The sequence below is a fragment of the Cheilinus undulatus genome, linkage group 22 (assembly GCF_018320785.1).
Source record: "Cheilinus undulatus linkage group 22, ASM1832078v1, whole genome shotgun sequence".
NCBI classification, from domain to species: Eukaryota; Metazoa; Chordata; class Actinopteri; order Labriformes; family Labridae; genus Cheilinus; species Cheilinus undulatus.
In genome coordinates, this window is record NC_054886.1 from 11,556,446 (window position 1) to 11,584,200 (window position 27,755).

At 39.1% G+C, this 27,755-nt stretch overlaps 1 protein-coding gene across 1 annotated transcript in view; it reads left to right on the forward strand.

The window, feature by feature from the left end:
- The window catches only part of plcb3 (phospholipase C, beta 3 (phosphatidylinositol-specific)), an 85,188-nt gene extending 68,556 nt beyond the window's left edge, over nucleotides 1–16,632 (forward strand). Inside the window, exons 19-34 of the mRNA XM_041778988.1 lie at nucleotides 372–496; nucleotides 887–1,041; nucleotides 1,128–1,289; nucleotides 1,400–1,499; nucleotides 1,718–1,822; nucleotides 3,329–3,417; nucleotides 3,623–3,764; nucleotides 5,997–6,038; nucleotides 6,225–6,334; nucleotides 6,488–6,597; nucleotides 6,827–6,986; nucleotides 7,184–7,260; nucleotides 7,966–8,055; nucleotides 8,169–8,226; nucleotides 8,588–8,674; nucleotides 10,539–16,632. Coding sequence (XP_041634922.1) covers nucleotides 372–496; nucleotides 887–1,041; nucleotides 1,128–1,289; nucleotides 1,400–1,499; nucleotides 1,718–1,822; nucleotides 3,329–3,417; nucleotides 3,623–3,764; nucleotides 5,997–6,038; nucleotides 6,225–6,334; nucleotides 6,488–6,597; nucleotides 6,827–6,986; nucleotides 7,184–7,260; nucleotides 7,966–8,055; nucleotides 8,169–8,226; nucleotides 8,588–8,674; nucleotides 10,539–10,856 — 1,930 coding nt within the window. The 3' untranslated portion in view covers nucleotides 10,857–16,632. The remainder of the gene's footprint in view (nucleotides 1–371; nucleotides 497–886; nucleotides 1,042–1,127; nucleotides 1,290–1,399; nucleotides 1,500–1,717; nucleotides 1,823–3,328; nucleotides 3,418–3,622; nucleotides 3,765–5,996; nucleotides 6,039–6,224; nucleotides 6,335–6,487; nucleotides 6,598–6,826; nucleotides 6,987–7,183; nucleotides 7,261–7,965; nucleotides 8,056–8,168; nucleotides 8,227–8,587; nucleotides 8,675–10,538) is intronic.
- The last annotated feature ends 11,123 nt before the right edge of the window (nucleotides 16,633–27,755 follow it).

Consider the following 27,755-nt stretch of genomic DNA (forward strand, 5'->3'; position numbering starts at 1 on the left):
GTATGTTTTGTTTATTAGATATTATAATGACATTGAAATTATTTTCCCCTTTAATACAACCCATTTGCAATTTCCAATATGAGTCAAAATAATCTTAAATAACATTAATCTTCAAATTTGTTCAGCACCCTTATATTGTGTTTTTATAATTTAGAATAATAAATTATACTACATAACATTAGGAACTTAAAAGATATTAAAAAATAAATATTGAAACATAGTTGCAATATTTGGAAAAAATTGCGATAAGATTATTTTCCCAATTCAGTCATTTTTGCAGTGTAATCTAACTTTTAACCCCATAATACATTAAAATGCAGCTACTAACAAACATGCACCACAGTGTCTGCTCCTTAACAGCACTTCTTCAGGTACAACAAGAATCAGCTGAGCAGAATCTACCCCAAAGGAACGAGGGTGGACAGCTCCAACTACATGCCTCAGCTTTTCTGGAACGTGGGCTGCCAGATGGTGGCGCTGAACTTCCAAACCCTCGGTAAGATTTCTTATTTCAGCCTTAACTTGCCAGTAAAACACCAAGTATCCACAGAATGCAGTTAGTTAAAACAACACAATGCCAAATCAGTCTTCTAATGTAAATTCCCTCTTTAGCGTTGACTTCTATCCTGCTCATTTATGACATTTCTCACCACTGTTTTCTCCTTTAAGTTGCCGTTTAAATCACACTTTTGATTGAGTTCCAAGAAACATAGATGCATTTTTAAAATGCTGCTTTCTGTGGCTGACAAAATGTAAAAACGTAAAGCTTTCTCAGCCTTATAAATAATTCAGGACCCACTTAAGGGAGGTCAAGTCAAAGTATTCCAGTGTTTGAAAAAAATCCCTTCTTTCTCAACTTCTTTGCCTTTCCGTTCCTCTCCTCCAGACCTCCCCATGCAGCTGAACATGGGCGTGTTTGAGTACAACGGCCGCAGCGGCTACCTGCTGAAACCAGAATTTATGCGCAGGACGGACAAACACTTTGACCCGTTTACAGAAAACATAGTGGACGGTATAGTCGCCAATACCGTCAAAATTAAGGTAAGGACGAGACATGATTCCATCTGGAAAACAAACCTTTGCAGTAAGAGGAAATGTAATGAAGGTGTAATTTAAACATCCATCAGGTGATCTCAGGCCAGTTTCTGACTGATAAAAAAGTGGGTGTCTACGTGGAAGTGGACACTTTCGGACTTCCTGCAGACACAAAGAGGAAGTACAGAACCAAAACATCCAATGGGAACTCGCTGGACCCGGTGTGGGATGATGAAATGTTTGTCTTTAACAAGGTAACTCATGCCGGCATGCCAAAATTCAAATTAATTTCAAACCCTCTATCACCTTTAAATGGCTGTCCCTCCTCTCTCTTAACATTGCCTTTGGTATCCCCCACCCCCAGGTGGTCCTCCCGACACTGGCCTCTCTGAGGATAGCAGTGTTTGAAGAAAATGGCAAGTTTATTGGACACCGTATTCTCCCTGTGTCGGCCATTAGACCTGGTCAGTAAACACACATAAACACACTTGTAATGTTTAACAGTCAGAGAGCTCTGGTTTTAAACAGAACTGTCCACAGATGTCCTGTACATCTGCACTCAGATGAAATATCTCTTGATTCCATGCTGCTGTAACTTTCTCCAACCAGCCTTAAAGAGCAGAAGTCACTTTTGTTTTTTGTTTTTTTTTTTTTTCATTTTGCCCCTTTTATTGCCTTCCAGGCTTCCATTACATCAACCTGAAGAATGAGCTGAACCAGCCCCTCCTCCTGTCCTCTCTGCTGGTTTACACGGAGGCTCAGGACTACATCCCCAATGAACACCAGGGTAAGAAAAGAACATTTGCAGCAACACTTCTCAGCTTTGCTCCACACAGACTAACCGAGCTACTTGACAAACTTAGTTAAAACTTTCTACCTTATGAGATGGTGTCCTGCATAAAACTAAAGACACAAACTAGCCTTAACCTGAAGTTTAAATTAAAGAAACAGGCAGTAGAAAGAAGAGACTGGATTTTATGACAGGAAACACAAACTGCAAGCCTACCAAACACTTGTTGAGCTGGGCCTCTGGCCTTGTACACTCTGGATGGCGCCGCAAAGAGCAGCAACCTCAGGCTTCGTTTGAGTTTGGCATTAGTTTGGTTTTAGGTCTGTTGGGTTTCCACCAAAAATGATGAGTTGTTTCATTCAAATTTATAGATGTGGGGTGGCTGTCAAGTCCAAAATCTTTTTGTCCTCCCAGCGGTGGCCATTCATCAGTCTTGTGACTTAAGTTAAAAGAGACACAATTCCTGCTTTGTGCATACTTTAAAAACAGTGCATTTAAGACTATCAGAGAACCCTGTGTCATTTCAATACAGCTTCAACCCATTCTTTAATTGCCACATTAAAACCAGTACAAAGTAATTTAAGAAGCAGAAAAGAACAAAAAAGAACATTATCACTCCTAACACTTTAAAAAGCTTAAAACAAATGATTAAATATTTGTACTGAAGCTTACTATTCCAGCTGTTTTCTTGACCTAATGCTAAAGCTGGGTATACACTGTGCAATTTCAAGCCGACCATACGACAGTCATAGCAGAATGTCATCTCATACCGTGCGACTGAACCGTTTACAGCGCACGACCATCACGCACGAGTTGTGTGCTCACACTGTGCGATCCGACGGTTGTGCACAACCTGAATGCTCACACTGTGCAACTGAAGTCGGGACAGACTGTGACAGAAACTGGTCAAAAGTCTCAGGATCTGAGGGTGAAGTGTTTACTGTCATAGTGCTTTAGAGTGTGTCAAATTGTAATTGTATCCATTCCATGATTAAAATAACTATCTGACTGAACAGTTTGCTTGTTGCATAGAGAAACAAAGTAAGTATGAGGGCCTTTCACATAAAATGATGATTAAATAAATGATAAAATCCTAACATAAAAATCACAGTTTCTTTTTAAAAATATCAGGCAGACTTGTTGGTTGGTCATCATTTACATATTTTCATAAAAATGTATTGAAATTAATGATTTCAATAATTTAAATTGACTTTATTGTGTTTTACTTTAATTTGTTGTCTGCCAGCTATTTGAAAAAACATAATTTTGGTTCTTTAGAGCATCTGAGCTGCTTTTTATACAATAAGAAAGTAAAATATTTTTTAGTTTTCATATATATGTGTAAATATAGAATTTACCACTGCTGTACGGTGCTAGAAAAGCTTTAAATTTCCCCTTGAAAGTGCTTGAAAAATGCTTGAATTCAGCTTGGAAAAAGAAAATGAATCCACCTAACACTACCGCACTATTTGTTCTGATGTGTTTGTATTTGGGTTCTCTCAGAATATGCAGAGGCTCTGACCAACCCCATAAAGCACACGTTGCACAAGAGGGAGACACAGCTGGCCGTGCTCATAGAGGGAGACAGTGAGGTAAGAGACATCTGTGTGCTGAATTAGAACATCTAAATCTGTGTCACTGAATAGTCAGAATGTGTGCTGGTGTACCGACCCAAGAAATGCATTTTCCCATGATACAAAATACCTGCATTCAGTTTACCCATCAGAAAGCCACTGACTGTGTAACTATAGCAACTCCTAAACATTTAATTCTAATCTCTCTGTTGATTTTGTTCAGCATGTTTCCAACCAGCCCAAAGAGGGAGACACCAGGAGAGAGAGTGAAGTCATTCCAGGATGTCAGCTCCCCTCCCCCTTCCACACACAGCATGGTATCTCATTGGATGACACCCCTGACATCATCAAATTACCTGCACCAGGTAGAGATATACCCAAACTGTACAAACACACTGTACATAAATATAAAAAAAAAATCTGTTGACATATTTATTATCTTTTTAGAGGATTTCATTATTGTGTCACATGTACAGTATACATTTATGAAACTGTCAGTGATGGAAACTTAAGTGACTCTTGACTGTCAGCTTGAAAACGATGCTTCGTGTAATGCTAGCTGTTTCCCATTCCATTTTTACATTTTGCTTACATTCACTGTGATGGCATTATGGAGGTGGCTAAAGTTAATTATGAAATATTCCAGGAACAAATAAACATCTACAACAAAGCAAGACAAGAAGAGAACATTTTTCAAAATTAATTCATGACAATCAAAATAATCCAAAAAATTCAGTTTACAACCACTGACCACTTAATCAACCCTGTTTTTAACTGGTTTTACCACCCAGATTTGTCATGTGAAGACTTGAGATCAAAGCTTTTACATTCCTGGCCTTTTAACTCTTCTGAATCTTTGCTTTTTAATGAGAAAACACTGGAGATTTTTGTCCTGGCTGATGCAGAAATGCTTGAAAAAGTTTTTATACAACTCAAGCCAACGAGGGTCCCATCCCAGCATCCCTTTTAAAAACTTTTATGACTTTTTAAAACAGGCGTATTCCCCTCTGCTTTTAAAACTTCTGTTATTAAACCTCCTCTGAAGAGAAGCAACTTGAACACATCAGTACCTGATAATTACAGACCTGTATCCAATTTGCCATTTTAAAGTAAAATTTTAGAAAAGCTTGTTTTAAACCAGTTAAATGATTTTTATTAATTCCAGAAATACTTATGTAATTTATCAATCTGGTTTTAGAAAAAATCACAGTACATAGACTGCTCTAGTTACAATTGTTAATGACTTCACCTCCGACATGGATAATAAATTACTCTTGGTTTTAGTTTTACTGGACCTGAGTGCAGCTTTTGATACGGTGGACAAAATTCTTTTAAATAGACTTCATAATTTTATTGGCATTTCTGGAGCTGTTTTTAACTGTTTAAAATCTTGTCTTACTAACAGAAAAAAACAGAATGTTTATGTGAATCTTGGGGATCACTCATCTAAAATTTGATTAAATAAATGCAGTGTTCTAGAGCAGAAATGGCATCAATTACAACAGCTATGCTGATGACACTCAACTTTATGTTTCTGTGTCTCCTGATGCCCTTTATAACTGTATTTTAGATATTAAATCATGGATGGTAGAGAACTTTTTACAGCTCCACCAGGACAAACTTTAAACTCATGTATTTTCTTTTAATTTTCTGTTTGTGTGTAAAGTACTTTGTGTTACATTGTTCTGTATGAAAAATGCTTTACAAATAAAGACTGATTGATTCGAGCTGCAAGCCACTTTGCCAAAGTGCAGTGAAAATTTGTAAAGCTTCTGTTTTGTGTAGTTTGGAAAAATATAGATTTCTAAGTAGACATAACCATACTTAGGGTAAAAGTATTCCTGCCGTCTGGTGGTTATATGGCTCTGTTTGGTTTACAACAGTCAAACACCACTAGTGGTGGGTCAAGATGAAGGGCTGGGGTGGCTTTTAATTTCAACATTTTATTGATGCTTATGTAATAAAAACAAAGTTTGACACTGTTGACAGCACCAAACATTTTTGAACTAATATGAACAATCCCCCAACCCTGCCTGTCCACATCCACCCACATCTCACAACAGGAAACAACAACAACAACATAAAAAATAATTGGTTGAAATAATGATAAAATAAAACTGAATTTAGAAAATATAATAATGATGATAATACTAAAAAAAAATGTTTAATTCACCTTAACATCAGATACAGAGGCTACAGCTACACAGAGACACATACTGTACTGGGGTGGCTTTTGTCCATAAACTTGCATCTTCAAAATCTATCAGTTCATCCTCGGGTCAGAGTTGGCCATGCTTTGAAATCCCATGTTGCTGCTTTGTTAAGTTATTATGTATTAGCATGATTTAGGAGTAACATTATCCCATTAGCTTGCATAATACATCCTTGAATCTGTCCCTTATTCGTTTATTTTAATCAATAACAAGATGTTTTCACTTGTCTCTTGGAGCATCCAATAACTTTGATGTTAAGCTTTCGCTAAAGACACACTCACTGTTTCATTTGATACTCCTGGTTTTCCTTTGTTTGTGTCTTTTTTCCCACCATCCATTTCACTCATTCTGTCTGTGTGTTTGTTTTTGTCCCTCTGTGTGTAGTACACAGTCCAAAGGAAGACCTAATAGCCAATGTTCTGGCAGGTAAGACCATCTCAGCTCATTCATTTTAATGCAGACACTGGAGTCATTTGTTTGTCTGTATGAGCGGTGTGCAGGATTTAAATCTTTAAGGCTAAGACAGGAGCTAATAGTCGTCAGCCAGATTAACACTGAGAATTATAATGGTGATATGGAGTGATTTTGTGTTTTTCTGTCTGTCTCTATTAGACATCCAGGCCCAGGCAATAGATGAATTGAAGCAGCAGAAGAACTATACGAAGCTGTTAAAGAAACAGAGCAAAGAAATCAGAGAGCTGCGCAAGAAACATCTCAAGAAGGTAAGCAAACACAGACATCTAATAGTGTGGATACACTCAAACCTACATGTATTATAGTTCTCATTTTGTACTCTATGGATTAAAATTTTAACTAAATGGATTTGAAAACTTTGCCTTAAAATGAATCAGTTTCTGTTTGTGGGTTTTTTGCAGGTGTGGAATCTGAGTAAGGAGCAGAAGAGTCGGAGTAGCCAGATTCAGTCTGACACCCAGAGGAAACGAAGTCAGATGGAGAAACACCTCAAACGTAGCATCAAGAAAAAGTAAGGATGGATGAATGGGTTTATAGTCTGTTTAGAGGGAAAAGAGTTGAGAGGATGTTGATAAGTACAGAGGAAATACACAAGATGTGATTAATATGTGTACAAACTGATGACAGATGTTGTTTAAAGGTGCATAGAGGTATACGTGAGGGAAAGAAGAAACTTGAAGTTGTTTTTTGCTTTAGTCAAGCTTGTTATTTGTTGTTTACCTAACCAAATCTGTTTTCAGTGAGCCTCCGGAGCCAGTGCAGCGAGAGCTGACAGCGTTGGATCAGGAGATTGAAAAGCAGACAGTCCAGCTGAGGGAATGGCAAATGCAAGAGCTGCTGAAGCTCCGGCAGCAGCTTCACACACTGGAGCGAGAGAAGCAACAAACACACCTGCAGGAGGTAGGATACACAGCGTACACAGAAAAGTGATGATGCCCTTCTCCAATATATGCACACTCATGCATCTGCAGGTGTCATACTTGGAGTATTACTTAAATATATGTCGTCATTATCTGACCTCTGAGAGGCTTTGTGGCACTTTGGTACATCTGCACAGTGATTCGCTGACAGCTATGTCTGCTGCAATGTGTTTTCAGGCCTTCCAGAAGTTAAAGGAGACCGCCCATGAATGCCAAGCAGCTCAGCTGAAAAAGCTCAGGGAGATATGTGAGAAGTGAGTGTGGCTGATGCATTGATTTAAATAAGCTGGGACAGAACCCTAAAGTCACTTTCAAAGGGAAGCCTGCAAATAAAGACATATGGATCTTGTTAGATTGACATTAGTGTGTTTAATATGCAGTTTGTACAAAGAAACACACTGGATATCTACATTCCTGAAAAAAAAAATCATTTTTATGCTGCGACTGTTGTCCACTGCACTTGGGTAGTGATGCTAAAGGATTGCCTGGTACTCCATATTTACTATAGTTTGCCCTCTTTACTAAAACTTGACTCAGGTTTAAAGTAAAAAGGCAGTAAGGATGACACTCCATAGGAAATAATGGGACAGTTGCAAGTGTTGGACATCACTTTCGAGATTTCATTGCTCAACTATAAAAGTCTAAATGTCAATCTACTTTTAAATTTCCTCAAACTGTTGAAATGTCCAGCATACAAACACATATAAAAGACATTCATGGTAATCTAATAAAGTAAACAGTAGTGTCTTTATATGCAGGGTTCCTTTTAAATTGAATATCTGCATTTAGATATTGTGCTATAATCATTGTATTTTAATTTTTTCTTCTTTTTTTCTACATGCCTTTAATTCCTGGACTGTGAATTTACAGACAAACTAGGTCAACAGCAAAAATGTAAAACCTTTGTGTTAAACATGCTATCTCTGAATAAGACTGAAATACTAGTTGTGTGCCTATAGGGAGAAGAAAGAGCTCCAGAAAATCCTGGACAGGAAGCGGCAAAACAGCATCAGTGAAGCCAAGAGCCGCGACAAAGACAAGGCCGAGACGTAATACATTTGTCTGTTTTAATATCAGATCTTTGTGCAGTCCAACCATATTTTAAATGATGCCTTTTTTCTTATTTTCTCTGCTCTTTCTCTTTGTCCTCCTCTCTCTGCAGGGAGCTGAATGAGATCAACAGGAAACACATTCAAGATTCTGTTGCCCTAATCCGCGGGGTGAGCACCCACTCTTAATACACACATACACTCTCTTATCACACACAGTCCTTCAGAACTGCAAGTTACATACTTTATAGTACATTTTCTGCTATTGTCATCAACTTTACTCCACTCCTCTTTCCCTTCCCCCCTTTTTTATCTTTTTGCTTTCTAATCCACATTGCCATGTTTCCTTCCCTTATCCTTATCCTGGTTCCTCTAAAATCCTCTATTCTGCCCTTTTACAAACCTGTGTTTCCTGCTTGTATTTCTATTCCTTCTTTCTTTGCATTCCCTCTTTTTTGACTATCCCTACAAATCACCACCTCTTATTCTCCTTTTCTCCTTCCCTAAATCCTCCACCCTTCCTGCCCTCCAGCTGGAGGAGGCTCAGACAAGGAGGCAGGACAAGCTGATGCTGAGGCAGCGGGAGGTGCTGCAGCACATAGATGACGAACTTCCTCTGGTGAGAAATAACACACACACTGCAGTTCTGTCATTTAACACTCTCATTACTTCTTCAATAAATAGGTTTGTCCTTGAAAAGAAAAAATGCTGCACAGTCTCACTTAATGCACTTTTTGTGTCAGCTGAAGCAACACTGTAATGTTGAGATAAATAGCCTTGATGTAAGATAACAGAGAATGTAAATATTGATCTTTATATTTACCCTTACCTGAAAATGAGGGACATCCATGTAGACAAAGTTGATCCAGGTTTCAAAAGCCCCAATGAGTAACCAAATATACACTCCTGATCAGAATTTTATGACCACTTGAAAAATTGCAAGAGTTTGCATTTTGCACTGTTGGATCTTGAGAAGCTTCTAAGTAGAGCTTCAAAATGCAGAAAGAAGAAATGGGAGTGAGACCAAAAAAAATTTGAGTAAGCAATTTATTTTAAACAATTTAACTGAAATAGGCTGTTCATCAGCAGATCAAAAGTTTAAGACCACAGCCCTGAAAAGCCAAAATCTGCGCAAAAATGTGGATTCAACTCGCCATTGCAGCTGAGGTTGGACACAGTAAGACAGTCATTTTTAATTGCTTAAACGATCCTGAGGGTTATGGAACAAAAACGTCAAGTGGTGACCCAAAAAAATTTCACCAGCACTGAGCCGGAGGATCTGATTGGCTGTCCGTCAAGACAAGGGATGATCCTCGTCCCAAATTAAGGCTGTTACTAGTGCCGACTGCAGCCCAATAACCATCAGACGGCATCTGTGAGGGAAGGGCTTGAAACACAGAAAAGTCTTCAAAGGCCTTGTCTTCTTCAACGCCACAAAATTGCCTGTTTGGACTTTGCAAAGGAGCATCAAACATGGGACACTGAAAGGTGGAAAAAAGTTTTATTCTCTGATGAGAAGAAATGTTGACGGTCCTGATGGCTTCCAAAGTTACTGGCATGACAAGGAGATCCCACTTGAGATGTTTCTACATGGCACAGCGGAGGGGGCGCCATCATGATCTGGGATGCTTTTTCCTTCAATGGAACAATGAACCTTCAGGTTGTGTAGCGGCGGCTGTCTATGTGGAGATGTTGCAGCGTACATCCCTAATGACTGAGGGCCCTCGTCTGTGTGGTAACGACTGGGTTTTTCAACAGGACAACATTGCAGTTCACAATGCCCGCCTGACAAAGGACTTCTTCCAGGAGAATAACGTCACTCTTGTGGACAATCCTGTGTGTTCCCCTGATCTAAATCCAACTGACAACATTTGCGGATGGATGGTAATGGAAGTTAACAAAAATGGACATCAGTTCCAGACAGTGGATCCCCTTCTTGAAGCCATCTTCACCACTTGGAGCAACGTTCCCACTTGCCTCCTGGAAACACTCGCATCAAGCATGCCAAAATGAATTTCTGAAGTGATCAACAAGATTGGTAGAGCTACTCATTACTGAGTCCTTTTTTTAAACTTTTATTTCTGTTTTGAGGGGTTTTTGGGGTTTTTTGAGGTGCGGTCATAAATTTTTGATCAGCTGGTGAACAGCCTATTTCAGTTTAGTTGTTGTTTTCAATAAATTGCTTACTCAAATTTTTTTTGTCTTAACTACCATTTCTTCTTTTTGCATTTTGAAGCTCTACTTAGAAACTTCTTAAGATCCAACAGTGCAAAATGCAAATTCTTGCAATTTTTCAACTGGTCGTAAATTTTGATCAGGAGCGTATTTCCAAACCTGTGGAGTGACTTATGCAAGCTCATGGCCGAACTTTTACATCAAACAGATTTTTTGTCAGCCTTAACATCCAGGGTGGAGATTTGGATGAAGCTTCTTTCATCTCTTTTATTAGACCAGCTGACGTATTCCCGTTTCTTCTTCTCCAGCTGAAGTCTCAGTTGGAGCGAGATCTGGAGGAGGAGTATCAACGACTACCAGAGGAAATCTGTCAGCACCTTCATTTGGAGCTCCAGAACAAAGGTCTCAGAACGGACGCCCTGTGCTCAGCGCTGTCCAATCACAGCAGCCCGAGTCCCAGCTCCGGCTCCGGCCCACCCTCCAACTGCTCCACGCCCTCTTACCCATCGACACCCAATCGCAGCAGCTGGAACAGGAGCATGGACAATAGCACGGCCTCGCTGGCGGATTCCTCTTCCTCGTCTACCACTCCGGTCCTGTCGGAGGCAGAGATGTCGTTCAGTTAGAATAATTGCTTGTAAAAATCAATCTACATACAAAAGGGGTCTATAATGATTATAAAGTGGGATAGTAATGATATTAATTATTAACTAATTTTATTCCTTTTTTTATTACAGACTGTTTTGTTCGTGTCTACAGAGCTTTATTGTTTTTTTAATTTTGCTTTTTTTTTTGTTGGACACATCATGACTTTGATTGGAAGAAATCATAACCAAACTTTTTATTTTTTTAATTTCTTTTTTTTTTTTTTTTTTTTTTACATTTTCTTGTGTCTTTGTTTGCTTTTAATTGTCCGTATCTTTTAGATACCTTTTGTTGTCATTTTCACTCTTACCTGGTTTGTAAGTTTTGCTGTTGTTTTACCACAGCAGGAGCTGCATGCGTGTTTGCAAAAACTTAAACCTACTCTTTTGACACTGTACAAAAGCTTTACACTTTGTAGAGAGGAGCAGGGATAGAAATGACTGCCTGTGTTCAGGAAATCAGTCCAATTATCACAAGGACACTTTGCTAACGGCACTATTGGACCAATAGATGCTTTCCAGAGGGTGTCGTGCCCTGCAAATAGGCAAGGAACAATTTAAACACTTATGGGTATGCATTAGTGCTGCATATGTCGAAAAACACAAGTTTACAACATTATTAAAAATTATCTAGATTAAAAAAAGTTTTACTGATCTGAAAATCAAAAAGGAACATGAAGGGAAAGAGGGCTTTATTTCTAGTTTGATTCATTGGTGTAAAAGCTGCTTATTTGGCTGTAAGGGCAGGAGCTGGCCAGCAGGCGGTGCTACAACCTAAACTGATCATTTTAAATTGATGGTACGAGCTTTTCACTCATGTAGCCTTACCTTTTTAATCAGCATTTACCTGACCACATACATGTGCAACATCATAGGTCAAGATAATGTCCCTGACCTTTTCTGCCCAGTCAAGAAGTGTCATGAGGAGCGTTCACAAGACATTCATCTAGCCAGAAACATTGTCAATGTGCATGTTGTCAATGTGCAAATCACACATATCCGTGACTCTATGAAAATCATATCCACATTCAGCATGCGCATGCTTAAATACACACACATAGTCACAGTTTATTGGTGCGGATGCTAAAAATCTCTAAAATCCTCTTTGCATCCAATCTATCCCCCTGTTTGGGTAACAGACCACACACACTAACACACATTAAGAAAGAACCACAATATTTTACTCGCTGTTGCAGATTACTTAACTCTGGGTAGGGGTTTGTGTGTGGCCAAAAGTTAATCTCTTGATGAGACATCTGCTTTTCGGGAGAGTAATACTTCCTGCTTAATGGAAAGAGCCTGCTAAGTGTGAGTGTCAGGGTCCATGGTGCAGTTAGTTTGCCACTTTTGCTGCTTGGAGGAGGACACATACGCTCTGCTTCAGTGGAAATAGACTTCAGAGGATGACTTAAAGCTGCAATATGACATTTTAATGTAAATCTGTCTTGTATTTTTAATCTAAATTGCAAAATGAGGCCGTCACAGGAAAGAAGTCCCTTCCTGTCTAAGCGTGAACTTTGCTCCGTTTGACACTTACCATGATTTTAGCGTTAGATGATGTGGTAAGGGAACCTTTAACGCCCTCAAATGTGACTGTTTGTCTGCCAAAGTCAGTTAGATGCTTTAATTTACTGAAGCCTCAAATTAAAGGAGTTACCTCTTATTCTATCCAGGGCTGTCATGTAATGCTTTGAATTTATAGAAGCAGCTTATGAAAATTAAATTTTAGGACACGTATACCCATTGCAATTTCATGTTTTTAGATAAGCCATTGCAGTCAAAAATAATAATAACAGTAATTCTTGTTAGCAGTGCACAAACTAGATGGTACTTTTATTTTGAAATCTGTCCTGTCTGTGTAAAGGCTGCCTCTCCATTTTTTATCTTTTACTGGAGTTTTTTTTAACAGCATAAATGTCATGTGTTTTTCTCTTGTCTTGTTGAGGGGTGTTTATGTGCTCTGTCTAAATGTTTCTTTTTGACGTGAATTTTACTACTGACCAAAAGTGCTCAAGCTGGTTGGAGGTCAGGAGAAGTCAGGAGGACTTGAAGACAGTTATGAGAGTCGTATTTTTACGATGAGATGTCTCTTTTGTCCTCTCTCACCTCCTTGAGTGCTGGCTGCCTGTCTGTCTGATTACCCCCCCCCACACACACACACACAGCCTTTGTGAACTCATCATTTTAAAAGACGTTTAACAGCTTTTTCTTTTATTTTATACATTCATTCAGTCAACGAAGAGCTTGACGAGTGTAAACAGTAATTTAACTTTGGAAACAGACCTATTCATAAATGCCACCACTTTATTCTCTAAGAAAGTCGATACATTCCTTGCAGGCTTGCCTGCTATGAGGGTCAGTGTGGTTCATGCCTTCCCAAGTCCATTATTTAAGTTTTCAAAGCATATTGTGTAAGATTTTTACATTATAAACAGGTACTCAGAGGGTTTTGCAATTCTTTGTTTGAGGTGAAACATCCCATAATAATGCAGTTTTATCGTCAGTTGAGTCTTTTCATGTTTAAATGCACTTTTGTCATTCTCTGTTTTTGTTGCTTGTCTTGTCTTTTGTTCCTGTGACATGAACATCAATACAACCACTTTCCAATGATTTCTGCTTTTGTGTAAAGCTTCTGTAGTTTTTTTTTAATAGTTTACACTGGCTGTTGGTGAAGAGTCAGTCATCACATTGTGGCAATAATATAAGAACGGTTTATTCTTTGAATGTTAAGTTTAAGAAAATTTAAGCCTTGCATATAGTCTTTATATACAGCATCTTAAAAGTCATCACATAAAAAACAACTTTATACCTGTTAAAGCCTGACTAACTCTGGATAAGTGTCACCGAATGTCACTGTTTAGTGTCATGTTTGAATTAAAAAAAACAGAAGACAGAATCAACATTTTGAACGAAAATGATTATAGTAACTCTACAAGTATCACAAATAACAAAAAGAATGAAGAAGAATTTAAAAAGTCTGTCATCTGATCATTCCACTATTTCACCTTTCAAAATTCACAATTCTGGTTCTAGATAGCACCAAGCAGCTTTTAAAAAACGAAACTAATGCTGTTAGTCATCCAATTTTATTGAACATAAACATTTTTTAGAGTCTTTCCCCTTCACTATACTTTCCCTCTGCATCGACACATCGCTGCATTCAGGTCGTCCACCAATCAAAGCAGAGCAGTAGGTCATCTGACCCAGACACTAAATGTATTTCTTTGTGCAGAGATTTGAGCTAAGGAAAAGGGTAAAGTCACACGGTGCTAGATCAGGTGAATAGGGAGGGTGATCAAACACTGTGATTTGTTTTTGGGTCAAAAACTGTTTTACTGAGAGCACAGTGAGAGCTGCCGTGTTGTCTTGGTGAAGAATGAAACTATTTTTCTTCAATTGTGGTCTCTTACTACGAACTTTTCTTGCAGTTTTTTCTAGAACCTGTTTGTAAAAGTGTTCACCATTGACACTTCTGAAACCCACTCCTCCAAAATGATACCCTTAATGTCAAAGAAAACAATCAATATGGCCTTGAATTTCAACTTGCTTTGTCATCCTTGGTGACAGTGGTGTTTTCCAATGCATTGGCTACGGCATTGTTTCAGGATCATACTGGAAAATCCAAGTTTCCTTGCATGTAATCAATCCCTCTAAAAAACACTTTGTTTCCACAAATTTGCTTGCGCTTCTTCTTTTGATTAGGAGTCAGAAGTTTTAGGACAACTTTGTCACATTTTTATCTTTCCAGATTCTCATGCAAAATTTGCTGAAGTCATTTCTGTCTCAACTTTGATCATTTCAAACAATTTGTTGAATGTTTTTTATGTGCATGGGCACCCAGAATGTTAATCGTCTAAGACATCCTCTTTGCGTTCTCAAAAACTTTTGTGCCATTCAAACACACATGCATGTAACATGCAAAGGCTCAACAATTTTGGACTTTATAGAAAACGTACATATTTATTTTATCTAACCTGGAAAACCCTGATGGAGATTAAGAATCTCATTTCCAAGAGTGTCCTGGCCAAATTATGATTTTGTTATGGCACCAGTTTTGAACCGGTACACTTAAAAAGTCTTCTGACAGGTACGACTGACAATTAGAGCAACAGTGCGGTGTGCAAACTGAAACAGACAGACATGCTGCAATTACAGTAGTAAGATATGGGTTACTGATAACAGATAGGAATCTTATTATAACTGATCAGACAGTTGTTGCTCCAGGGCAGAAAACAGGCTTCCCTCTGTTAATGCTGGATCATCAGATAAAACAAGATGGTAACAGTAGAACAGCCCTTCTGTTCGAATTAAATGCCACGCTATAATCACACTCCTATTTCCAGAAAGTGGCACTTTTCAATATTTTTGTAATATTAATGATCAATTATGGCTGTGTAATGTGCAGCTTATCCTAAAGAAAGCTTCCTGTCTCAAACCCACCAGTAGTCCTCACTGTACTTTGCAGTTGCACAAAGATTTTGGTCTTGTTTTAAGATTTTTCTTTTGTGTGTTTGTTTTTAAGAAAAAGTTCTAGAAATACCATACAACCAGGTGTTTTTACAGTTTAGCAGCTAAAAGGCTGCAAATTATCTTTAGAAACTACCCTTACTGAAGCACAAATGAATAAAGATATTTGTATCACCCCATCTGATAAATGTGTAGAAACTAGCCAACAAGTTGCTAGCATGTTTGCTATATTGCCCTAAAAGGGTAAAAGCAGGTCAATAGCTAGCATAGCTCCTTAAGTATTAGCATGTGTAGTGTATGAGAAGTAGAGACACTGAGTAAATTCACCTTTACTGTAACCCATGACACCGAAAAGGCTGTCATTCTTCTCATTTTAGCACATGCTTTCATTTTTCACGCAGAGAAAGATGGAGGGAACAGTCAGTATGCTAATGCTGTTAGCTAGCTCCCTCACTACCAGAGGGGAGCCTGGGGGCTTCCTCTAGTCAGCTGTGAGCTTACCCTCTGCTGTTTAGATCCTGCTTATGTTCAAAAACACTCATTTAAGCACACTCACATGATTTCATATTCTTTCCCAAGCACAATAGCCAACTATCATGCCCTGTGCTCATCTCAGCATCACACATTAACACTCCTGGACTTCACTCTTTTGGTAACATTTGGTGTGACTCGTCTTCCTCAGGCCCACCCTAAGGCTTCTGTCTGTCACGTCTTCTCTTCCTCTCTCCACCACACTGTCCTATTTCCCTCCCTCCGGTTCATCTAATAATGAGACCATCCTTTATTTTTGGACTCATTTAATAATTTAAGGCAGCGCCATGTTTGTACACTTAAGTAGTAATAGTAAGAAAGCATGCAAAACACATTAGACAAGATATGTACAACTAGATTTGGCACTGTATATGTAGTGTAAATGATTAAAAGGGAATTTGATCCAGGTGTAATATTTTATTGTTCCTTTATGATAAAATAAAACTATATGACTGAATACTCAATAATAAACATCAACAAGCTGAACTTTGCCTGTTTCTTCCTTTATCAGATGAAGCTGCTCCATCATTCTGCCTTTAATTCAAAACTTTGGATCAATTCAAATGTTATTCTCTGCTGTGTTTTCTCGGTCATAGATGAGGTTGTGTTTAGAGGTTTTTTTTTCCTCCCACAGCACTTCAGGCTTCCTCTGCACTTGCCTCCTTTCCATTTGTGATAAAGTGTCTATTATTTAACACTTTTTGCTCTGCAGTGTGTTTTAAATTTATTACAAGTGGCAGACTGAGTTTGGAGGCATAGCTTTGCCCTCTTTGCACAATATTTAATTCTAAATAAGTATTTCCAGAATAGAGACCAAACTGGGGTCAGCATGCAATCAGTTTTAGTACCATTGATCAATCTTTATGGTAAATCATGGATGAAATTTATGATGAAACTAGTTCAAGTGCAATCTTTTTGCATGTACATCTGAAATAGCTGCTTCATACACATTTCTGCTTGCCAGAATGTTACTTCATTTTTCATTTAGACAACCTCCGTTTCAATAAAGTTGGGACACCCCCTGCGAAAATAAGCAATGCAATCAACTACTCAATCATTGTTTCTGTTGTGCCAATTCATAACTAAATCAGAAAGTAACTGACAACAGAAACAGACTTTCTATGGTGCAAAATAATCTGGAAAGCTCTGATAGACAATGGGCACAAATCTTGCTCGTGTGGGATGAGACATTTTTTCCCCTAACAAAGTAGGCTCTTCTTCCTGCACATACTCTGTTGGAAACATTTGCTGAGACATCAGAGTTTAAATGCTCCTGCCATTTGTTTCGTATGGCCACAAATGCTGCAGGTGTGTCACTGAATATTGAGTGTCTGTTTGCTGCCATAGTCAACCATTTATTTTGTTGGATTACTTTTACATTTTTCACTCTTGTTATTTGAAAGGAGGATGCATTTATTCATGCATTAAAAAACGCTGACTGGCTTTCTGAGCCTCTGGCAATGAAGAGGGTATTCCACTGAACCAGCAAACACTCCAGGCTGTGGGCTTCTGCACATACTCTGCCTAAGAGCAGAAAAGAACTAACCTTGCAAAGCAGATGGATTCACCAGTTTCTGTGTTTCTGACTGGTGAATCCATCTTGCAAAGCTCCCATCTGAACTGTTTGGGCCCGGTTAGAAAGTGACAGGACCAATCGGCGTCGAGGGTGGCAGAGTCGTGCCGTAAGCAAGCAGCAACAAGAGGCTGGTGCAGTTATGGTGGAAGACATTAGCGTGGATGCTGCTAAAGCGCCAGTTTTATCAGAACTTGACGACATTTCTTGGTTTAAAGAAGAACAAAGAACAGCAGTGAGTTGTTTTCTTTTCAAAAACGACAAAAGTCGTGTACTGACATATCTACAGTCGTCATGGTTCACATGCAGTTCCCTATGGAGTTTACTCCTCGGTATCGGTGATGACGTCATGTTTTGTTGCTCTGATTTGCCCGTAAAGATGTGACAGACAGAACGTTCATCCAATCAAATTTTTTTTCAAAGGCTCTGCCTTTTCCCAAACACCATCTATGGAAGGTTTTTCAGATGGAAGTGTGAAACAAATCCATTTGGCATGTCAAGTTAGAAAAGAACTTAACGAAGCAGATTTGTTACATGCACTGAGACAGGACTAATTGCGTGCTAGATATAAATGCCACTTACCCCCTTTTCACAGTGAATTTACCTGAATATATCTTTATGCTGGGAAAAGAGTATTTGCCCCCTTCCTGATTTCTTATTTTTGCCTGCCTTTCACACTCAAGTGTTAATACTTTAATATCTAATATATTAGCCAAAGATAAATTGTGTAAATACAGAATAGAGTTTTAAATGATTATTTCATTTATCAAAGGAAAAAGCAATCTAAACCTACATGGAGGTCCTATGTGAAAAAAGTAATTAGCCTCTAAACCTAGTAACTGATTGTGCCACTCTGGGCGGTAACAGCTGCAAAAAAGTGTTTGCAATAACTTGCCATGAGTCTTTCGTATCGCAGAGGAAAAATTTTGGGCCACTTTTCTTTGCAGAATTGTTTTACCTCCACCACATTAGAGACTTTCAAGCATGAACAGCCTGTTTAAGGTCATGCCACAGCATCTCAATCAGATATAAATCTGAACTTAACTAGGACACTCCTAAACCCACATTTTGTGCTTTTTAGCCATTCAGAAACTACCTTTCTGGTATGTGTCAGATCATACTCTGGACATGGCTGGATGTTTTCCATCAGGATTTTCTGATAGCAGAATTCATGGTTCCATCAATTACAGAAAGTCATCCAGGTCCTGAAGCAGCAAAGTAGTCCCAAACATCACACCACCACTGCCACCATGTCTGACTGTTGATATGATGTTCTTTTTATGAAATGCTGTGTTCATATTACGCCAGATGCAACGGAATGACCACCCTCAAGAAAGTTCAAATTTTGTCTCGTCAGTCCATAGAATATTTTCCCAAAAGTCTCTGACATCATCAAGATGTTCTTTCTTTTGCAAGTGCGAAACAAGCCCAGTGCAAAAATCTGACAAACTAGAATGGCCGTCTGAGGCGGCAGACCCACGCCTAAGCAGCGCCACCGAGGAACTGACGCTCCCATTGATTACTATGGTGTTCAAAATTTCGAAGTCCGAGAAAAACCGAACGGGTGCACGGATCATCACCAAAATCTAATAGTGTCTTCCCTGTCACCATCCCAATATTCCCTGAAAGTTTAGTGAAGATCCGACTTTCCGTTCTGGAGTTATCTTGTACACATACAAACAAAGAAACAAACAAAGAGACGGAGCCCTTTACATAACCCCCTGCCGATTTCATCGGCATGGGGAATAAATATTCATTTCTGATAAAGAGGTGGATAAATAAATAGAAGTTAAAATTTCTATGTGTAAAAATGTAAAGTTCAAGAGGAATTTAAAAATACTTAAATGGTATTTTATTCATTTTATTTTGTAAAAACAACAAAAAAAGTAAAATTGTATAAGAGATAGATTTCATTGAGTTAATCAGAGATACTCTACCAAAACTACATAACTCAGGGCCCCTTTCTATGCATGGTAGCCAGGCCACAAGCCTTTGAGATATTTTCAATCAGCAGTGGTTTCAGTCTTGGAACTCCAATGGATGCAATTTTTGCTCAGTCTGTTTCTTATTGTTGAATCATGGACACAGACCTTAGCTGAGTCAAATGAGGCCTGCAGGTCTTTAGAGGTTGTTCTAGGTTCTTTTGGGACTTCCTGGTTGAGTCGTAGATGCACTCTTGGAGTCATTTGGTATTCTGGCCACTCTGAGAAAGGTTTAACCCTGTTCAAAGTGTTCCCCATTTGTGGATAATGGCTCTCATAATGGTTCACTGGAGTCCTAAAGCATCTGAAGTGGCTTCGTAACCCTTTCCAGACTGAAAGATGTCAGTGATTTGTTTCTCATCTGTTCTTGACTTTCTGCAGCTGACAGCATGATGTGTTGCTTTTTCTGATCTTTTAGCCTGCTTCACTTTGTCAGAGGGATTCTATTTAAGGGATTTCTCGATCCAACAGGTCTGGCAATAGTCAGGCCTGGGTGTGGCTTGTGAAATTGAGCTCAGCTTTCCAAAAATGTGGTTTATTCATGTTAACTCACGGGGCAGTTATTATTTGACGTAGGTCCAGGAAGGTTTGGATGGCTTTTTCCATTATAAATGATACAATCCATTTAAAACTGCATTTTCTCTTAACTGGGGGTTTCTTTTTCTATTATTAAAATTTGTGGGAAGATTATGCAAAATAAGAAAAAAGCACCCATGTGTGCAGCTCAACCTGGAATTAATGTGAAATCAGAATATGCAAAACATAAAAAAATATTTCCACGCTTAAAAAAAACAAAAAACAAAAAAAACAATTTTTATTAGCGGGCATGCACAAACACTTGATGTTGTACTTAATTCATATTTAAAGATTTTGCTCTAACACTGATTTCATGTCTGTTAGTTTAATCCGGAAAGACAGCTTGAAGAATTAATAATAAAATGTCATGTTAAAAATGAAATAAAGTGCTGCGTTAATAAAGTATTGAAATGGTCTGTGCCATCATCGCTTGTCTGAAGAGTAGTCATCCCACACACTCATGTCTACAACTATGACCTCTCTAAGAAGAAACTAGAGCTCTGGGATCAATGATATAAAAATCTAATAATCCTAGAGAGAGCATTTTCTAAAGTCCTGGTCCTGAACAGAAAACAAAAACACCCATTCATTATTCTTAAACATTTCTACTGCATTCAGTCTGTCTTTCTTCCTCTCCTGCCTCCTCTCATCCCTCTCTGCAGCTTGTCAGGGTCAGAATGGCTGCTTTGAGAATATAATCCTTCACAGATCGCTGATTTCCTGTCGCAAATCCTCAGTAATCAGCGACACAATAGAGCCTGAGAGGAGGCAATTGGTTTGGGAGATTATGCACATTTTATCCGGACTCTGTATTATGTTCCGATTATCACCTGCGTCATTTGGAAATATCCATAACCCTATAAACAGTTTGTGGTGTAACCTGGGAAGCCTGTTCAAACTGCATCTCCTGGCTATCAGAACAGTTTCATTTCGCACATCGTTGTGTTCCCCTCTGAATTTGAACAGTTCACTTTTGTGGTTTTTTTTCCCTCCTCATCTTTTCTGCAGATGTAACAAAGTTCTTCTTCTTTAGCTCCTTATCCCAACACTCCTCCCTTTCTCCAAACAGGCTTTAATCCCACCAAGAAAAACATCATTTTGCTGTCACCCTTCAGTCCTTCTTATTTTTCACTCTTTCTCATCTCTCTTGCTTCCTGTCAATCTCATTTCTCACCAAAATTCTTTATCCCTCCTGTTTTTCTGAGAGTCGTCTCCATCCTCTCCCCATCGCAGCCACCGCTGTCTGTATTCTTTGATGGAATCTGCCTCTTTTTTATCCTTTTCGTTCTATCCTCCTCATCCTCTCACTCTAGCCTATATTTTTTTCCGTGTCCTCTCTATATCCACGCTGACACTGCTGTTTCTTTTATCCTTTTACAATTCTCTGAAGTGCTGTGGACATCTTCTCTCTCATTCTAACATTAGCCCCTCTTCTCACTGCACTTGTCTCTGAGTTTCTCACAGATTTTTTCTTTTTTCCTCTTTTTTAATGAGGGCAATAAATATTGAATAAATATTAAATATTTGATCCACTTTCTGACGTTTTTGGAATCCCTTTAAGCTTAGCAAAACCAACCAAACTAACTGAGCTTAAAATAGTGCAGGCATGATGCATGACGCATATAAAAGGATACGTTTTGGATAATTGGTCCACATTTATTTAAAGGAATCTAGTAAAACCGACCATAACTACCACAAACTCATGCTGGGGCTGGTTGAGAGAAGAGGAAAATCCTCATTTCCATCGAGTAAAGCATTCACTTCAGTTTAGTTTTTAGCTCCTCTTTTAGTAAAAAGAAAAAGGTGGCCCGTTTCTGAACTGAAATAGTGCCACTATAGCTACATCGCCAATCACCGTTGTTTAACCCTGCCAAGAGCTCTGCCTCGTTCTCTGACCTGGCTGAATGTTTCAGATTGAAGCTTTGCAAGATTGATCTGTCTGACAGACATGAAATTTTGCCAATCCATCGGTAGCAACAGGTGGGGTTTAGTTGTACTAGAAGCTGGTACGTACAATGGCTGCCACCAGTGTATAGTTTAGCTCTGATGTAGCTATGGTATTAGCAGCGGCTCAATAAGAACTGGGCTCCATTTCTTTCTTAAAAGTAGAGCAGAGAGCCACACTCAAGCTTCTCTTGGTAGAGAAGATGTTTTTGCACTTCTTCTGACCAGCCTTGGCATGAGTTTTATCCACCATCAAGCCCCACTGTTCATAAGGTATGACAGCACAGGGCCTTTTCACTGAGTGTGAACCAATCAGTGCTGTTGAGACCAGGTGTCGCAGATGTATATACTTTTGGGTTTCAGCACTCAGTGCTAGCTCATTATCTCACTTCCAGAGGTAATAAGAGCATCTCCTTTTGTTATTTATTGTGGGTTTTACAAGTTAAAGGTTGCATAAGCATTGCTGATAGATTTCCCTGAGTGAATTTTATGAGAACAGTACTCCGGTTACCCCAGGGTTAAAGTTTGTTGATGCAGGAAACTGTTAACCAGCCCTTTTTTGTTTCTCTATTTCCACACCAGTCTGGTGATCTTTGAGTTTCTTCTAAAGATAAGAGACAGCAGTGAAAACGAAGCGTTTCAGACGAAGGTTAAGATAAGGGTTTTTCAGGACGCCAGTGTGAGAAACATGAAGAGTTTTTTGAGCTGTAAACCATGTGAAGCTACTACGTGGGTATTAGAGAGATGGCATAAAGCTTTGAAAAAAGGCATAATACCCCCACTTTAAGAACAGGGGTTTATTGGTTTTGGCATTTATCTTCTTCTTTGGTTTTCCCCCTTTCCCATTAATCACTTGCGATTTCGTAGTTATCCCTCTGGGATAACTTTTAGAATCCTGTCATCTGCATTTGTGTCCCAAAGCCCCTCCTACCTGACAGTGGCCTCCTGTAGAGCTCAGGTCATAACTGGAGCTGTACATTAATACCACCTCATTTGGTGGTGTTGTCTGATTGGCCTGTTTTAAATGTGACAGAACATTAACCCAATCACCTTCAGAGAATTTTCTGAAAAGTCCTGCCCTTCCCAAACACTTTTAATAGGAGGTTTCCCAGATGAATGTGAAATATATCCCAAACAAACTGCAATTCCTCAAGTGTCCACTTGAGGCTGGCATCAGAACTCACACCCCCAAGCTAAAATGCCATTTTAACATCAGAACTTACCATATTTTTGGCCTGGTTCAATAAATGATTTAAGTTGGAATAGTTAAAGCCACATTAATCACAGTGACAAAATAGCCACAATTACTGCGTCCTCTACAGTTTCTCCAAGACGGCAAAATCTAACGCTGATAAAAATAAAACACTGGACTCATGACCTTAAGACTAAATTAATTTATTTTATGAGCTTATTGAAGATCAAGAGTTTGACATCATCTGAGCCGTTGGGCAGAGGTCATGTCATCACTGACATGTGAGGCATGAGAATCACATGAGACATGTAAAGCCATAGCTAATAAGTTCTTCTGTCAGCCATGGTCTACATCATGTCTGAAGAGTTACATATATTCACCCTTTAGCTTGCATGTCTTCTAAGGCTAGTGGACACTAACAGACTAACTGACCCTCAAAGGCATGTGTCTATTCCTGCCTCTGTCCAGTTGCGGATGTTGCATTTTCATGTAATTCAATTCTATTTATGCAGCTCTGAACTATTCAACTGATACTTGATGGATGCATTCAAGATCTAAAAATATGCATCCTATCATAATCAGCTGAGGCAGAGGACGGGGACATTTTTTGGCATTTAGTTAATCCCACACAAGCAACTATTTATCCAACATGTGTGCGACAGAAAATTTGGCGTGTGGTCATTTCCGTGCACGTCAGGCACACTTAGTTTACATAATCCATCAATAATCACCAAAGACTGGTTTAAAATAACTGTCTGTCACTCTAGCATTAATTTTCACACTCAGCCCATAGAGTAACATCTTACATTCAACACAAACATTGCTTCACCTAAAGCTACACCTCAGCTCACCGTAGACCGTCAGTGAGCGTCCATCTACTTCAAACATGATGCATGCATTTGTGTGCATACACACATATGCACCCACACTGTGTATGTTGTACACTCAGAAGTAGATGAGAGTAAACAATCGGCCTTATAAGTTCAGCTGTCAAAGTCTGATGGCAAATGTGCATCAACTTCCAAAACCAAATTGATCCAACACAAAACAGCATGATCATATGAAATTTGCAACAAAAACACATACCATATGAGGGCATTCCTATCTTTCAAACTGCCTCTGACTTTACGGATGACAAAATCCTTAATTAGACAGTGAAATCCAGCGCTCTCAGTGTCACTTTCCAAGGACATCAATGTTAAATGGCTGAGTCTGTGTTGTCCCGTTGTAGACCGCAGTCTGATCTTAACAAGGCCGAGGTTTAAAAAGGAGCGCTCTCCAGTGGCATTTGTGACAGGGAGAGTCAAGTGAATCCTCGATTCTCTGAATTGCTCTTGAGATGTCAGGATGTGCATTTTATTAAGAAATCCAATACGGCTATTCAGTTCATTATATAATCCATACCTCCGGTCTAGTTTGGACACAAGTTTGTCAATCATCTCAAGAAAAACTTCCACTGTGTTGGTCATAGTCACTCCAACATCTTTTTGCACCACCTGCCTCTGTCTGTGTTGGCCTTGTATGTTTCATTTACACTTGGAGACAGGTCCTTTACAGCTGCTTCAAACCTGTCAAACAAGAGAGTTGTGGACTTTTTCATAATGCAGGCATAATATAGTAGTGTTTGGGCACACCACCTTGTGTCAGCAAATTGCATACCTTTATAGAGTCCTGACATGTTGCGTGCACTGTCATAGCACTGGCCATGGCAGTTGATGTTAATTCCCCACTTTCTCTCCTGTATGAGAGTTTATGGGCAACAATTTCATGAATCGTTCCTGAATGCATCCCTCAAGGGACACGTAGTGCATGATAAATGTAAAATCTGGGGTAGAATCTACACTATTGGAAAAATATTTGGCTATTTTAACCCTATAGAACCCAGTGTATAGAACCGGTGCTATGATTAGCATATTAATTTTAGATTGGCGGTATATTTGAAACCAGATGAGATAAATCGATCATTTTTTTTGCATATAAAATCGTGGGAGTCACACTAACATTTCACACATTCATCATGTTTCAGAGCACTTTTTCGTTGCAGTTATTGGTTTTTTAAAAAAATACACAGTAAAGTGCACATAACAAAAATCTTTATAAGCAAGACCACGGGTATTTGCAGCACTTCCTACATTGAGATAAACATCTTTACGTTGTGGGCATGACCTGTCACATGATCCTTACGCGTCCCTACCCAATAGCCCCCCCGGGAGTTGTTGTTTTTTTTCCACAGAATACACCGAAGAACTTAGCCTGCACACATACTCGCCCTCGCTCTCGTTTCACCCCCTACTTTTTTACAAAAACTCTCACACACAACCCACACACACCTTTAACACACTTCCACACATATGTAGTTATGGAGACGCAAATACCTGGTCGCTCCAAACTGTTTTACAGCTGGCGCAAAGCTTTCGAACTAATTACAGCGTCAGATGAAGAGTCCAACTACTCATCTGGCTCGTTTTTTTTACAGGTTACAAAATTGACTATATCTCAAAAAGCAAGTTATGTACGGACTCCAACTAAATTTCCTGTGGTTCCAAAGGATATTGTGCAACTTTTTAACATTTACAAATTTAAGGGAAACAGCTGTGCAATTTCTGTATTTTGAAATTTATGTGAAAAAACAAAAACGATTTTCATTTTTTTAGGTTTATTGCACTTTTAAGCATTTTATTGTAGTAGTTAAGACATAATTCAATACATATTAAAACTTTGGATAAAAGGGCTATATTAATATAAAGCAAATAAAAATACTCCCAAAAATTGCACTACAGTATGTAAAAATTTAAGAATATGTCCTGGTGGACTTGTACAATGGTAGGTTTAAAAGGGTTAAAGTTATTTATAATTTCTGACAAAGTTGGTTCCCCGTTACTGAACAAACTCATCACAGATTGATGAGGAAAGATACGATGGCGTTCCTGCCATGTGCTCTCTCAGGAACGGTATGAACTGCCCAATCACTTCCAAGCCCCCTAAATAATAACCGTTACTGGGTGAGCCAAATGTATGTTTGTTCCCTCTAAGGGCATGTTCACAAAGGTATTTCACTGTAGCTACAACCCTCGTCAGCTCTTCACTTCAATACTGGCACTCACTCTCGAACTGTTGGTGCAGTCCAAAATCAATCTGTCCTTTCTCTGTTGTCCTGTTAATCCACGCAAGCATACCGTTACGATGAGCCTCAGAGCCTTTATGCTCAAGAACACGCTCTTTTGTATGATGTTAAATCCACTGGTGCCAAACTTTGAAGCAAATGGCCAACAAAGTGAAAAACACATCCTGAAGCAGAGTGGAGTTGTGGGTGCAAATAAACTTTTAAAAAAAGTTTCCCTTTTGATGTTTGTATATTCTTGATCGGCCCTTTCCTAATCGAGTAGTCCACTGCATCCTCATTCATATTCCCCAGTGTCCTGGTCCATGCTGGTATGAGCCGGTGTAGGGGCCGAGGTTAGCGGGATGGCAGCAAGTGTCGTTGAGGCAGGAGAAGTCCAATGTCGTTTACGTTGACTTTTGACGGCTGCACATGCAGCAGCAATGGGGTCCTCAAACTGGGTTTGCATCTGACTGCCAGGCTGCCTTTCTGAGGCTCCGCTGACATCTGGATTTGAAAAAAGCACCACGCTGGATATAAACATGGACTTAAAAGGCTTAACTGAAATGTTATGTTACAGTGAAGCTGCAGTCAAACAGTGAGGCTATAGACTTTTACTAGACCGGCCAGCATATAAAGTTGAATTCATGTGATCCCCATGATAACTGGCGGGGCTTGACTCGAAAATTTACTGTTAAAAATATTCAAACCTGATCTGTCTTTCTAACCTGTGGTGACATCAAGTTCACCAATGTCTCCATCGCTCTCTCTCTCCCGCAGCTGGCCCATCATTAGCCGGTGTGCTGCCCGTCACTTGCGGCAGCTCATTAGCAGCCAGCAGCCTCTCGGTTCCTGCCGCTGGAGCGTTTTCTTCATCATCGTCAATGTTTAGCACTTTGGAATATCCTGACAGCGTGGGAATTTTTCTCAAAAGCTGGGCTTCCTGCTGTAATTTTCTGTTTCTGTGCTCCAGTTTGGCATTTTTCCCAGACATTTTCAGTAGTTTTCAAAAGTTCCCGCTGCGATGCGTGTAGAGTTGAAGAACAATCATTTATGGGACAGTAGGGTTGATTTTAACCAATTAACCACTCTCCCTCCACGGCCTATCACACTCTCCCACACATATGCATAGGCTAGGATAAATCAAACCACGCATGACAAGAATGATTTCATTTTTCTCCTGGTATTTTTGCCCGCCCTCCTCCATGGCCAAAGAATTTCTTGGAGTTATTGTGGGCTGTTAAGTCTCTCAGTGAAGCAAAGACATTTAGAGTTATTTGAGTCATCTTTGTTCTTTTGTTTAAGGCTGAAATAATTGTTAGATTAATGGAAAACTGGTGAAAAAAACATCTTTGTTTCTATAATTTTCTCCATGCCATAAATTGAACAGTACTTAATAATCATTTCCTCTTCAGTGGAACTTAAAAACATTTCGTTTGGTGAATGCTAATTAGAAGTTGCTTGCTTAAAAAAGACAGAGCCAATTAACCAACTAAGAAGTGTCAAAATCAGTTTA